At 35.5% G+C, this 16,210-nt stretch overlaps 1 protein-coding gene across 1 annotated transcript in view; it reads right to left on the bottom strand.

Moving 5' to 3' along the window:
• atp9a (ATPase phospholipid transporting 9A) overlaps positions 1-16,210 on the bottom strand; it is a 50,111-nt gene that overhangs the window by 22,812 nt on the left and 11,089 nt on the right. Inside the window, exons 6-17 of the mRNA XM_077218633.1 lie at positions 15,553-15,604; positions 13,652-13,746; positions 13,049-13,129; positions 12,863-12,938; positions 12,017-12,093; positions 11,772-11,932; positions 11,267-11,409; positions 8,543-8,655; positions 6,293-6,502; positions 2,231-2,392; positions 885-977; positions 701-784 (exon numbers count right to left, since the gene is read on the bottom strand). Coding sequence (XP_077074748.1) covers positions 701-784; positions 885-977; positions 2,231-2,392; positions 6,293-6,502; positions 8,543-8,655; positions 11,267-11,409; positions 11,772-11,932; positions 12,017-12,093; positions 12,863-12,938; positions 13,049-13,129; positions 13,652-13,746; positions 15,553-15,604 — 1,347 coding nt within the window. The remainder of the gene's footprint in view (positions 1-700; positions 785-884; positions 978-2,230; positions 2,393-6,292; positions 6,503-8,542; positions 8,656-11,266; positions 11,410-11,771; positions 11,933-12,016; positions 12,094-12,862; positions 12,939-13,048; positions 13,130-13,651; positions 13,747-15,552; positions 15,605-16,210) is intronic.

Raw genomic sequence — 16,210 nt, 5'->3', positions numbered from 1 at the left:
CCTCCTGATGGCTGAAACACTCTGTGAAAGACGGGCGCACACAACTTGGTGACGTGTAAATCAGATCAACTGCCCAGAGTAAATTTGCCTATATAATCTTCTTTTCTTTTTTAAATACTTGAATTAAAAAAAATTATAAAATATAATTATTTTATAATAATTTAATTATTAATTATTTTTATTATAGTTATCTTACATATTATTATTATTACTACTACATATAAAGTATTTAAAAATATATATATTTCAAATAAATGCTGTTCTTTTGAAGTTTCTATTCATCCGAAAATTTATAAAAATGTATAACGGTTTCCACAAATAATTTAGGCAGCACAACTGTTTTCAACATTGACAATAATCAGATGTGTTTCTTGAGCATCAAATTATCATATTAGAATGATTTCTGAAGGATCATGTGACACTGAAGACTGGAGTAATGATGCTGAAAATTCAGCTTTGATCACAGGAATAAATTACATTTTACAATATTTTCACATAAAAACAGTTATTTTAAATGATAATCATATTTCACAATATTACTGTTTTTACTGTATTTTTTTTTTAATCAAATAACGGCAGCCTTGATGAACAGAAGATACGTCTACATCTATTTTTCTTGATCATAAACAAAATACTAATTATTCACCAGGACATTTTATTCCATATCGGACTTTCTGATGACTAAGCGTTGGAAACTCACCTCAAAATCTTGGTATTGTTCTTCTGTTAGAGATTTTTTGGCCACCACTAGCACCCTCAAGCCTTCCCTGGCCATATTCCCGCACTGATAAAGAAGGAGGAAAACAAGTCATGAAGCTTCTTGGCATAAGAATACGTAAATATCATTTTGTATTTGTTTAACTGTTTGAAAAAAGTGAAATGACCTCCTCCTCCAGCCAGTCGTTGTACTGAACAACACCAGCCATCACCACATCAGCACCCTTCATGTAAAACGTGATCTCTCCGGTGGATTCATCCTAACAAACATGAGCAGAATGTGTTTTGTTAATAAATCATTTGTCATTTATGTATTAGAGAGGGAACTGAAGAATATGGCAACACTAGAAATCCGGATCAATGACACTCAATGTGCCAAACGAAACAGGAAAAGTTCACAGGTAAGAGAGACAGTCTGTGCTGTTTTTTCCAAGGATTATGGGAGATTAATTTAGGCTTTCCTTGATCGTCCTTGAAGGTGTTTTAAAGGATTCTGCAGAGGAAACCAGGTTCAGTTGCTGATTTCCTGAAACACCGATACAGGCTTCAGTCCAGGCCAACAACAATAGCTGAGAGTTTGTTCGGGGAGAGTTAGTCATCAAGCCCAGGGCAGGGTCACAACTTTCTCAGATAACAGCCAGTCTAGTCATATAATTTTGGGGCTGATCTTCAATTATCACATTGTTTAAAAGGGTAGAGTACAAACTAGATTTTCACGTTCTCTGGAGCAAACGTGAGTGGTTCTTGCCAGTGCAAAAGATACTTGGGTTTTCAAATGAATAGTTGCCAGGCACTAAGATAAGTAGCAGAGATTTTAGCGATTCGGAGTAGAAGGAAAACTTCAGAGTAATGTCAAAGAGTTCATTCATGAATCATAAAGTTGTGTGAACAACACACAATGTACGTCCGAGCACATGCACACTTTGGTCAGAGTGGTAATAATGCGATTAAGGCGTTACATGCCTGTTTATTGTGATTAAAATCTGTGTACACCACAGTTTAATGCTATTATGGTTACTTCGATTATGAGTTTAATCACATTAGTTTGATCGAAGTGTTGTGTTTACATGAGGTAAAGTTTAAAGGCAATAATGCCAAAATCCCATTATAATCGCATTATGAGGGTGCATGTAAACGCACTCAGTGAACAATCGTTTTTACAGACTTTATACATCCAGGTTAATTTATCATTAGTTTATTTTCAAATTAATTCATACATTTAATGTATAATTAATTGTATTCAAATGTTTAATTTAAATTCATATTTTAAAATCATTTATAATATAAAATCTTATTTTATTTTTTAATTAATTTATATATTTAATATTGTATGTTGTTAACTTATGTTTGTTCATAATGCATTAACTAATGCCAATTAGCTTGATGCTTAAAGTTTAAAAAATGCATTAGTATATGTAGAACTTAACATTAATAGATTAAAAAAACATAGGAGTTTACAGACACCCATGTTTCGTTTTCAAGATGATGGAAAACTGCTGCATGCACCACTCACTCGCACTATAATGCCCATGCGTTTGCTCTCGTAGGTAAAGGGGAAAATCTGCAGGATGGTGAAGTTGAGAATCTGTCCACTAGGTGTCCTCAGCTGCATAGAAGACTGATCTCTGCCAACCAGCGTCAGTCCCACACTCTCCGTCCACTGTACCAGAGACACCTAGTGCATGACAGAAACAGATCAAAACAGAAAACAGAATTTATTCAATATTTCCACATTTGCAAACTGCTGAGTTTCATAAACAAACAGGAAGTCGGGCTTCTTGTCTACACTGTAAGCAAATTACTTAAACGTGCCATATGCGGTCTTCTTAAACAAAACCGAACTCAAAATCAAACACAGAACCATTTCGTTTAACATCTCGACTCGGTTTCCTGCAACTGTTTTTGGACGTGTGGCGCAGAAAATGCAAGTATGCAATGAGCCACCAATTATAAGCATGTTCTCTTCAGGGAACGTGAAGATAAAGGCAAACCAGATGCCATCCATTAGTGTGATGCTGAAGGGGGGTATTTCTGGGAGGCAGAAGTTATTGCCCAATAACTTCCAGACCAAGGGTTACAGAGAGATCAAAAAACCCGATTTCTTATGCCCTCCCTGACTAGCTGCTAATAACATATCTCACAGTATCCAGATGGGGGACTGCTGCCGAAAATCTGCCCTCGCTGTTACAAACCAACAAATGAGGCGTATAAAAGATATGCACAGAACAATAAGGGATGCCACTTTGAAGCATTTTGAGAATAAATTGTTTATTTCAATTATTTGTGTGTTAAAAAAGAATTAAAAGTAAAAAATATTTTTGTTTTAAAATATTAATAATTTAAAAACGTTTTTTCTTCTATGAAAAATGTTTTCAACTTCTGAATTAAAATAAAAAACAACTTTTAAACTTTTAAGTAAAATATATTTAGGTCGTAATTTTTTCTTTAAAAATTATATTTTATTTTAAATATTAATTATTATTTATTTTTTTAAAAGCATATTTATTTTCCCTTCTATGATGCATGTTTTCAATTTCTGAAATAAAAATAAAAAACATTTTAAGTAAAAAATGTTTCTATGATGAACGTTTTCAATTTCTGAATTAAAAACACAAGAAAGAAATATTTAGGTAAAAACTTTTTTTTTTAAACATTAATAATTTAAAAACTTTAATTTACCAAATGAAAGACAGTGTGGTAGCCAACAATGCAGGAATGTTATTGGCACATTACAAGAAAATTATAGAACAGGAAATGACATCACAGAGAAAACAGTAGCCCCTTGTGAAGGTCCTTTAAAAAAGTTTCAGATAATTTTATCTTTTTAATCACAGGTTAGTTCAGACTCTCAAAAAAATGTAATAATGGTTAGGATGTGTATTCTGGGGAGCCCCAAAAGGGAGCTTTGCAAAAATAAAAATAACTTTCCTGTGCGCACGTGAAAGACTGTATATTTTTTTATATCTTCACAAAGATATGAATCTAACATCAATAGAAATATCGAAATTCTAAAAATTTGGTGGTGTATGAACGTATTAATTAGATTTCCTTTAATATCAGGGCAAAAAAAAACATGGCTAAAGAAGCAACAATCATCTCTAAAATAACACCAGATCGTTGTGTCGTGTCTTTCCGACAAACGTCTGGGCTTCGGCTTCAGAACATCAATGCAGTTAGTCAGTGTATCCCTGAAAGCACATACAGTCAGTGTGCTGGCATGCAGTGGTGAAAACCAAACCAGTAATGATGCGTTTGGTGCCCACGTAACCACAGCATGAGTCGATTGATCACTGCATGCATCACTCGCTCCTGGCCCAAAAGATTTGGTTTTGGTGCCCAGAAATAATCGAATATGAGACAGCACATCTGCAGAAGTGATCGGCTGCAGAAGTGAATAATATGCCAAAGGCTCGAATCATCATTTGTGAATCATCTAATACCTGTAAAGGGGAGGATTAAATGTGTGTAGACTCACAACCCCCCCCCCCCCCCCCCCCCCCTTGAATTTTATATACGTGTGTGTGTGTACGTATGTATGTGTGTATGTATGCATGTATATACTGTATGTATGTATGTGTATATATATATATACACACATGTGTGTGTGTGTGTGTAATATATATATATATATATATATATATATATATATATATATATATACACACACACACGGTATCTATCTCATAAAAGTGAGTACACCCCTCACATTTCAGCAAACATTTTAGTATATCTTCTCAAGGGACAATACTATAGAAGTTAAACGGATATATTTTAGAGTAGTCATTGTGCAGCTTGTATAGCAGTATATATTTACTGTCCTCTGAAAATAACTCAACATACAGCATTATTGTCAAAATAGCTGGCAACAAAAATGAGTACACCATAAGTGAACATGTCAAAACTGTGTCCAAAGTGTCAATATTTTGTGTGAGCACCGTTGTTATCTAGCACTGCCTTAGTCCTCCTAGGCATGGAGTTCACCAGAGCTGCACAGGTTGTTGCTGGGACCCTCTTCCACTCCTCTATTATGGCATCATGGAGCCGCTGGATGTTAGACACATGGTTCTTCTCTACCTTCAGCTTGAGGATCACCACAGGTGCTCAATAGGGTTTAGGTCTGGAGATGTACTTGGCCACTCCATCACCTTCAGCTTCCTCAGCAAGGCAGTTGTCATCTTGGCGATGTGTTTGGGGTCATTATCATGCCGTTCGGCCCAGTTTCTGAAGGGAACGCATCATGCTCGACCGTAGGCAAGACACAATGTTCTTGGCACTCCTCACCAGGGCATCGCCACACATGCTGGACATCATCTGAGCCAAACAAGCTCCTCTTAGTCTCATCAGGCCACAGGACATGGTTCCAGTAATTCATGCTCTTGGAGAGGTTGCTTTCAGTAAACTGTTTGCAGGCTTTCTCAAGAGCCAGCTTCAGAAGAGGCTTCCTGGGACGACGTCCATGCAAACCGACTTGTTGCAGTGTGCGGCGTATGGTCTGAGCACTGACAAGCTGCAGTCCGCTTCTGCATCCTCTAAAGCAATGCTGGCAGCACTCATGTCATGCGTCTGTTTTTTGAAGCCAGCTTCTGCACCTGACGCACAGTACGAGGACTCGACTTCTTTGATTGACCCGTGCGAGGCCTGTTACGAGTGAGAGAGAACCAGTCTTGGAAAACCTCTGTATGACCCTGGCCACTGTACAGTAACTCAGTTTCAGGGTGTTACCAATCTTCTTATAGCCTAGGCCATCTTTGTGGAGAACAACAATTCTAATTCCCAAATCCTTAGAGAGTTCTTTGCCATGAGGTGCAATGTTGAACATTTTGACAATAATGCTGTATGTTGAGTTATTTTCAGAGGGCAGTAAATATATACTGCTATACAAGCTGCACATTGACTACTCTAAAAAATATCCAAGTTTCTTTTCTGTAGTATTGTCCCTTAAGAAGATATACTGAAATGTTTGCTGAAATGTTTAATGTGAGGGGTGTACTCACTTTCGTGAGATACTGTGTATATATATATGTGTGTGTGTGTATATATATATATATATATATATATATATATATATAAAAATTGTTCAGTTTTTTAAAAAGTTTTGAAATAGTTCAAATGGTCATGTTATGTTATTTAAATGCTCATGTTTTATGAATCCTATTTTTTTAATATATGATTTGTAATCTATTTAAATATATTGTATATAGTTTCATATAAGGTTTCATTTGCTAACATTAATGTATTAACTAACATTAAATAATAATGAGCAATACATTTATTTGAGTATTTATTCATCTTTGTTAATGTTAATTAATAAAAATACAGTTGTTCATGTTTGTTCATGTTAGTTCACAGTGCATTAACTAATCTTAACAAGTAAAACTTTTGATTCCAATAATGTATTAGTAAATGTTGGAATTAAAATGAACTAAGATGAATAAATACTTCAGAAGTATTGTCCATTCTTAGTTCATGTTAACTAAAGTAGTTAACTAATGCTAACTAATAAAACCTTCCTGTAAAGTTTTACGGGTTATTTTATATAAGGGTTATTTCAGCATCATGAATAAGACTGCAGTACCTCGTCTGGACTGGAGGCCTGGTAAACCCTGCATGTGTCTTCATAGTGCTGTTCAGCTTCCGCTTGATCCGTCACACCGTTGGATTCGTATACCGGTGTCACATTGTGCACCAGTGCGATGGCCTTCACTGCTTCGTGGACTCGACTGCTGATGGTCTTCCTCACTTTGGTGGCGCCCGGTGCACGAGAGGCCTGGAGGTCATGAGGGGGCTGTGGACATCAGATTTAACACGATTGTTTACTTTGTTCAATCTAAAATGACAATAAAGTGGTGATCATAACTGATTTGATTAACGTAAAAAGTTAAAAGGTTAGTTCACCCAAAAATTTAAATTCTGTCAATAAAGTGGTAAATTATGTTTTTTTGCGCAAAGCTTTCGTTTCACTTCATAAAATGTATGCTAAACCACTGGAGTCACATGGATTACTTTAACAATGTCTTTACTACCTTTCTTGGCTTTGAAAGTGTCAGATGCATAGCCGTCAATGGAGGGACAGAAATCTCTAAAATTTTCATTAAAAAAGATCTTCATTTGTGTTCCCGAAGATGAACGAAAGCCTTATGGATTTGGACAGACATGAGGGTGAGTAAATTATGACAGAATTTTCATTTTCGGGGAACTAACCCTTTAAATGTATAGCTTGTTGGCTGAAATAATTCTAAAAGGTGAATTAAGTGATTTTGTAATTAAACTACCATTTAAACGTTTGGGGTCATTAGATTTATATAAAAAAAAGTAAAAAAAAAAAAATTCTGCAAGGATGCACTAACAAGGATGCACTAAAATTGATCAAAATTGACAGCAAAGACATTTATAATGTTACAAAAGTTTTCTATTTCAAATAAATGCTGTTCTTTTGAACTTCATTCTGGAAATAAATTAAAATCTACTACAACAGAAACCAGTTATTTTAAATGATAATAATATTTCACAATATTACTGTTGTAACTGTATTATACTTCTTTCAAAAACATTACAAAATCTAAGTACAGTAAACTATTTTTATTAATACTTTTAGTTACTGAATGAAATTTAAGTAAATAATCTAAATATATCTAGATCCATTGGGGTCATTTCTTTCCTCCGAGCTTGTCACAATGCATTCTGGGATTGCTTTCTCCACAAAGAAAGTATGTGATGCTGAATTTTTCAAAATGAGACGTCTCAAACACATTTGTAAAAAGTTATTAATTTCTTCATAGTTAAAAATTGTTTATAGTGTAAAGACAGTTATGTAGCGCACACATAAAGAGGCATTCTCCTTATTTTGATTCTCTATGACCAGATTTAAAGCAAAAATTAGCACTTTGGCTTGACATAATGATAAAAATGTCCACGTCTGATTGCTAATAAACCGACCCTTGCTAATATCCTGAAAAAGGACTCATAAATGCTCCCAGATGTGTTACATATATGAACCTTATTACCTTTAGCACTGAGCTACTATTTATAGACCGCACATTTAGGAGCGCTAATGACAGAGTTTGTAAGTTCCTATATAAGCTATTGAGAGGCCGGAGTACTTAGGACCCTGGTTTCCTGCCTCAATGACCTCTGGTGTCAAACGGACTAAACATATCAGTAAGAGGTGAAAGGGACTCACTTTACAAGGACTTTGCTCTGTTCTCTGGACAAAAGTTAAACAATAGTGCTTTGTGATCGGCTTTTCTAAACATGCCAGTTATACAGTGACAGGCTGCATCCAAATCTGCATATTGTAAGTGGGTGCTACGACCAAAATTATTTATCACAAGTAATTCTATGTCAATACAACACATTTACATATATACATTTGCCAGACATTTTTATCCAAAGCAACTGACATTGCATTTAAGGTACACATTTTATTAGTTCATGCATTCCCTGGTAACCGAACCCATGACCAGGCCACATAATAGTTATTATGGGATTAAATTTAAGATTAAAATCAATTATTTTCATTAGATTTCTCAGATCGACATTTTTAATCATTATTAAAAATTATTATTTTCTTTTAGAAGTTTTTAGAAGTTCAACTTTTAGAAGTTGATAGACATAACCAAAACATAATAAATTTATGATAAATCAGACATTATTGCAAAAACTTAGTAGAACATAAATTATGCTCTGGACATGAGCTATACTTTGAACAGTATAGCTGAATATCTACAGCAGAATTTTACATTTATTGTTTGAAAAAAGTGGGTGTATGTGAATTTGTGCGCAAGCAAGCATGCTCATTTTGCCATGCAGGGAATCCTGGGAATACCTGAGTGTAAGCGCTGAACACGTGACTCTGCACTTCATCCATGGAGTCCATCCCGTACGCCACAGTTCCAAGATGGAGTCGTCTGAACACCATCTCGTTCTGAGTGAGAGTCCCTGTGAAAACCATTAACATTAGAGGAGGGCGACCCATCCTGCCTAAATAAACAGATCTGCTTATATAATTATAAGTATATTCATTTTAGCAGATGTTTTAGTAGCTTTCAATACTAAAATGATTAAAAATGTTCTTTGTTCATTGAAATAAAGCTGAAATAATATAAATATTACAATGAAGTACTAAAATTACTGAAACTAAAACTGAAATAAATAAAATTAAAGCTAAAAAATCTAAAATTTAAAAAAAAAAGCACAAAATCAAACAAACTAAAATGCATTTACTGGTACACCCTTATCAAATAAAATGAGATCAAATGTCTAGATCAAGGTCACAACGGGGTTATACATAAAACTAAAACATAAAAAAACCCAATAAAATTAACATTTACTGGAATAAAACAAAGTTATTATTTCAACTAGTTGACCTGATGTACTGAAACAAAAAAACTGTCATAAAGCTAAATAGTGGAGCTGCACAATGAAAAGATCGCGATCTCGTTTCAAACACCCACGTCTTTCAAAAATGACAATTCAGCTCTGTCTATTAAACCTTTGACAAGTAGGATCACAGTGAACATTCAGATCCGTCTTCTCACTGCCGCTGACCCAGAGAGAGCAGTATGAAACAGCTTCACAGTCTTGTCAATCATAGAGTATTATTATTTCTTTCTTACAATACATATTACAGTAATACGTTAATCTATGATATCGGTTACCAGCCCAAAACTTTTACCAACAACAGACCACAACTCATTTCAGCAGTAAAATATATACTATATACTGTTTTTTTAAATAGCAGATGGTATACAGTACATACTGTACAGTATGCAGTAAACTAGTTTCAATTTCAAACATAAATGATTACAGAGACAAATCTGTAAAAGGAAATGTCAATCTCTAACAACCTTCCCTGATCGACATGCACTTCCTGTAGCCAAAAACCTCAAACTACACAATATTAACACTAATGGCTTGTTAATGACAAAGAGCCTCAGGTTCGTTTCCTGACACCTTGCGTTGGCCACTCTTTAACAGAGCCACGCGGTAGTATTTCAGTCAGGCGTTGCTGGTCTACCCCTTACATTACAATGACCTCTGACCCCCTTTATTCACTGGATCAGTCAAGCTACATCAGTGTCCGTGTGGGAAAGAGGCCATCATTTTACAGGCGGTCAAAAGCATAAATTTGAAGGGTAGAGCTCACTGACTCTGTGTGGTAAGTGTGTGAGGATGAGAGCCGTCAGGTCATCTCTGATTTGTGGCTGTAATAAGTGGCATGTCTGCGCTCTCAGCACACAGGTTTAAGCCCCATGGCAAGAGCCTCAGATACCTGTGAGCTACTGAGGGAAACACTTCAGCACTATCAACTCTCAGACACCAGCATAATGGTCTCATTTCTGCTTTGGTTCATTCAGAAAAGCCCTTTGCATTAAGGAACATAAATTTAACCGTCAAACTCACAACTTCCTTTTTCCTTTTCTCCTGAGTCACATAAAAATGTTCATTCTTACAATTAACTTGCCCTTATATAAAGATACCGCTACGCAACCCAACCAATATCTCACCCTACATTATTTCCTACAATATATTCTGCTTTACTCTGAAATACACTACAGTTCAAAAGTTTGGAGTCAATAAGATGATTTTTTTATTAAAAAATAAAAATGTATGCAGTCTCTTGGCTAAGGCTGCATTTATTTATTAAAAATGCAGTAAAAACGACTTTATTGTGAAGAATTATTACAATATAAAATAAATGTTTTCGATTTGAATATTTTTAAAAATGTAATTTATTCCTGTGATGCAAAGCTGAATTTTCAGCATCATTGCTCCAGTCTTCAGTGTCACATGATCCTTCAGAGATCATTCTAATATGCTCATTTGATGCTCAATAAACATTTATTATTACAAATGTTGAAAACAGTTATTCGACTTAATATTTTTGTGGAAACAAAATTTTTTCAATTTGATGCATCCTTGCTGAATAAAAGTATTAATTTCTTCTCTGTTGTTTCACTTACCGACCCCAAACTTTTGAACGGTAGTGTGCATCACACAATGAAAGGCAAATGCATTAAAATGCATTTTTAATGTCAACTTTTGTCACTTTGTCAAAAAAAATGCAGATTTTACATATATTTTTACAGTTCAATTAAAGTCATCATAAAATCAAAATTGACATTTCTTGTTTTTTTTATGGATTATTTCAGTATTTATTATAAATTATATATCTACGCACGCACAATAATCTTTTTTAAATTCACATGCCATTAAAATAACTTCCCCTCCCTCTTGCAGCAACATCTCTTCTCTTCTCTGATGAGTGTTTACTGGCACCAGGACGGAACAACCTGACACACACATGGGATCCACCAATAGAAAACCACAACATTACAATCAACTCCCCATGGACAAAATCAAGTCACACCCTTTTTCTTGTTCAAGTAGTGTTTTCTCTCTGATATACGTAACAATATGGAAGAAAAGATTATCGCAACTTCTGTTTCATGCCAACTTTAAAGCTCTGTAATTACATATATGACATTCAAGCTTTGTAATATGTCTCAGGTCACTGCAAGGCTTTGACAAGCAGAAAAGGAAATCATACCAGTCTTGTCTGTGAGCAGATAAGAGATCCGGCCCAGCTGCTCTGGTATGGTGCTGGCTCGAACCACAGTCCCAGGGATTTTAGAGTCCTTCTTAATCATCCAACTGAACACCATTTTGCCCATGTCTAAATTCACATGCAAACTGGAAATAAAGCAAAATAAGTACTTTTAATGAGTGGCCTTTTGCCACTTTTAGGAGAGAGAACAGGACATTATGGAGGGATGGGATCAGGAAACTAGATTCAAACGTGTGTCACCAATATTAGGACTGTTGAAAGGCCAATGCATAGATATGATGCCAATATGCATTCAATTTTCTGGTTGATACCATTTAATAATCATAATATCAAGCATTACAAGACATTTAGTATGTGAGAAATCAAACCACAATCTGATTACAAACACATCTAAATGCACTTACAAAACCTTCAAATTGTCCGAACTTGTGAGTCAAACTGAACGAAACGGCTTTAGATTTCACAGAGAAGGAGAATAAACTTTTACCTGATAGGGACGATGTTGGAGAAGAGCAGAAGGAAGCGGAAGATCTGGAGATACCAGCGACCAGCGAAGTGCTGCAGAGCCACCATGACCAGTGACACCACCACCAGAGCACCAAACAGGATCTTCGTCAGACAGTTCACTTCCAGGTCAAACAGGCCAATCTGCAACAGCACATCACATACAGAATGAGTGTGACAACACACATTTCTAAGATTTTGTTGACATTATGGTACTGCTAATTTTACCTTATGTCTTGGGTTGGAGGTGTTCATCACACTCCGCAGCTCTTTACCGGTGTAAATCACCACCCCAACAACTGTACCTTGGATTAGAGTACAAAACATTTGAGGATTATCCAACAAGCTTTTCTCAGCTTTAAAGAAGGAATGGTGCCAGTTTGCACATTATAAGATGGCTGAGAATCATTAAGCCACTTTGAGATTAGGGGTGTGCGATATTGACAGAAAAGAATGTTCTCGATATTTTGTCGATAATGATAATTAGACTCCCAAGGCTTCATATTCTTCATTCTTTGAGGTGGTTAGTTCACAGCATTGACAGTGAGTCATTCATTCAAATGATTCTTTCAAACAGCTGATTAATTTGGTCACCAAGAACAGTTTCCATCCACCTATTTTTATGCAAATTTGGGGTCATCGCACACGCACACACACACAAGTTATTTATAATGAAGGAAAAAATGTGATTAGAGCAAAATGTCTGTAATAAAAATGGAAATGGTGATTTTGTTCTCTTGAACACATGGAAAGGATGCTTTATTTGCAAATGTTTGCAAATTCCAATTTTACTCGTAAGTTAAATTCGTAACTTTGGATGGAAACATAGTTATTGAAATCACAAATTTGACAAAATTTTTAATTATATTTTGTTGAAAATAAAGCAAAAGCAGAAAACACTCAAATGTGTCTAAAATGCAATTCAAAATGTATAATTATTTTATAGTTTGTTTTTTGCAAAGTGAGTGACATATAATTAAAACAATAATTACGATATAATTGTAAACGGTACATATCGCACGCCCCTATTTGATATACTAGTACACAATTTAGAAATGATTTTCTGTCGATTACCGGAAGCAATGACAGTGCTCGCCCAAAGAGTGTTTTCAATGCTCAGACTTTCATTGACTGGAGGATCTCCATCTTCCTGTCAGATGTAAAACACATAAAAGCTTGTCAAGCAATGTGGGTTTTGCCAGGTCTGAAAAAATGCAACTCCTCTGACGCCGCTATACTCGAGCAATGACATGTACTCACTCTAGTGAAGGTACCGATGAAGTTATGGATGTCAATGTTCGGTTCTTCTGCATAAACAAATGACCTGATCTGCAGTAGATCCTGAGGGAACATATAAAGAGGCTTAAAGAAATGGTTCATGACAACATCAAATAGCATTCAAAATGAATTAAGTCAAATTTATTTGCACTTTTCACAAAACACACAGTTGCAAAGCAACTTTACAGAAAACCATGTAAAAATTATAATATCTGAATATCTTCATGCTTTATAGTTGCATTTAGCAGATTGGATACGTGGAATAATATAAATTTTGCAAAAACACAGGCAGATGAGATTTGCTATATATTGCTTTGCATGAGTATATTCTACAGTATGTAAGCGGAAAAAAGTTGGACATACTTATATATCCAACATTATATAAAGAGCTGGGCGATAATATAGTTACCTTTTGCAAGAAAAATGTATTATTTAAAAATTATTTAGTCTAAGCAGTTTATGCAACAGGCCCCCCATCAAATTGTATGATGAACTCATTCCAGGTAAAGGGCTAACATACTTTTCCCAGCAAAAAAAGTGTGTAATTTTTATCTGAAACAAATGAACCATGGGTGATTGACTCACAGCAGCAGTGGGGAGTCTCTGAGTACAGGCCACAGGGAGGCGTAGTTTCCAATCGGTCTCTCCATCCAACTGATCAGTCCTCAGAAAACAGGAGCCTTTAGGACAAAAAAATCAGTCTAAATATACATCAAATCTTTTAGGATTGACGAAAAGTCAGTTTTTGGTATAATATTCCTAATTATTCCTGGACACGTTTTAAAACAGAAGAATGCATTGTAATGTCTTACTGGTGAACTCCCAAGGGCAGTGTGATGTAACATTTTTAACTCTGTTTTACTGAAAAACGTATTTAATACACACCGCATGCAGTGCCTAAGATCATACACCTTTAATGAAATGTGTTCGCCGCCGAAACTAAACTGCTAGTCAGACAAACCACTCCAGTAAGCCTAAAGCTAGTACTGCTATTAGGACATGCCACCCACCCCCACTCATTTAAAGACATGTCGCTCTGCCATTCAACCCTGTACTCTTAATAATTGCCTAATGGTGTCCATCTGCGGGGCAGATAACAATGCTTCCCTTCCCGTAAAAATAACACATCAACTACTACTGGCAACTTCCACCCCCTGAAACAAGGAAATCTCAGCCAGGCGGAATTCCAGCACAACCAGTGATTCCTAAAAAATTCCTAAAAAAATGTTGACTAAAAACTTGTATCATAAACAATGTAACACCATTTAGCAAACAACCATCTAAAATATGACTAAATCTTAATACTTTACTCCATTTTCTTATAGAGAGGAAACATTGTCTTTTTTCACTCGTGATGGCACTTTAAATTTGTTTGCCGTGTCAATTTCTTCAGTTTTCTGAGCTACTTTGCATGCCTTGATTTTCCTCATGGCTGCCTTGAAATTTGAAAGACAAAATGAATGTCAATCAAGATAGCATCAGTCCAAACACAGGATCAACAGTAAGGTGATCAGATTTCCGTAATGACAACCAGGGACATTTCTCGTTTCAAACTCAATATATCAATGTGAAATGAATTAAATAATAGAGACAAAGCTAGCAGTTTTGTGATCAAGATGAATGTAGTACAGTGATGAAGTATGGAATATCATGCTCTCATGCTACTCTAAATTATATTTAGTCAACAGCAAACTTATGAAATCGACAATAATGTCAAACTAAATTGATAATGTGTATTATCTAAATGGATTTAATGGAATAAATGAATGAGAAACTGATAAGTAATAACTATGGTGTCTTTTTTACTATATAAATATAAAATGTAATGGTAACACTTTCCAATTCTCACTTTTAACTAGTTGCTTATTAGCATGCATATTACTAGGATATTGGCTGTTTATTAGTACTTATAAAGCACATATTAATGCCTTATTCTGCATGACCTTATTCTACAAACCTTAATTCTACCCAATACCTAAACTAAACAACTACCTTATTAACTATTAATAAGCAGTAATTAGGAGTTTATTGAGGCACAAGTCGTAGTAAATAGTGAGAATTGGTGTGAAATTCTTAACTAAAGTGTGACCAATGTAATATATAAAATGTTCTGTTCAGTTTGTTTGTGACTTTTTATAATTGTCTTTTGTTCAAGGAGTTTCTTATACTTTTTTCAAAAACTAAAAACAAAGATCAAATTAAAATGTACACAAGTATGCACTGATATGTGTTTTTTTTTTAGACAAGCACGTACATGCCACGGGAAACAGAGACATCTGGTCACCCTAATCGAAAGCAGTCAGTGTGTTAAAGAGAATTTCAAAAATCGCAATGCATGCCATCTTTCTGGGCAATTTCAGCATAGCTCATTAAATGTCCGAAGTTTAGGCTAATCCCTCCATCTACATGTAGTTGCCCTCGCGGCCATGTCATTTCCCCTGCGCTTTTGTTTGGGAAGTCTGGATGAATGACCGACAGATGTTTACCATTTCTTTCAGAGGTCCTTAGGAAGATCATGTCAGCAGGAACACGCTGATTCTATAAAGAGTTTGGAGGGAGAGATAGGGATTGGGGGGAGGAAGAGAAAGAGAAAAACAAGGTAAAAGATAAAAAGTAAAGAGCCAAACTCAAGTATGTCGTCAGCAGCAGTCACCTTGGTTTAGTTGTACAAGTTCTGTTTGGCTTTAATCTACTCAATTACCAGTACGGCCCGCAGCAAATCATTGAGTGGTGCCACTGTGGCAGCCCTGACCGCCAGTTCCACTCGGCCTGACCCTCGCTTCACTCCCAGCTCTGTTTGTAGTTATTAGAAGATGAATTCGCAACGCTATTAAACTCGGCAGATGTTTCAAAACATCGGACGTGACACCGGTATCTTATACGCGGGCTACGCTTTTAATCAATTAGGCTTTTACTATATGTATCCCATAACCCACATGCAACCTCTAAATATTAAACCCAATTGGATTTTACGCAGATTAGGGTTAGAAGATCAAACATATTACAGCAAGGTTCTGGTGAAACACAACGCTTGCCAGAAACCGTCAGAAAGCTGCTGACATATTTGATTTATCAAGTCGGAACAATTCAAGTACTTCAAACCCCCAAAAATCAAAAAAAGAAATATTCTATTCTATTGTTATA

Source organism: Siphateles boraxobius, unplaced genomic scaffold (assembly GCF_051911475.1).
Source record: "Siphateles boraxobius isolate OS27281-9 unplaced genomic scaffold, OSU_SipBor_1 77, whole genome shotgun sequence".
Lineage (NCBI taxonomy): Eukaryota > Metazoa > Chordata > Actinopteri > Cypriniformes > Leuciscidae > Siphateles > Siphateles boraxobius.
This window is presented reverse-complemented; position numbering and strand designations above follow the sequence as displayed.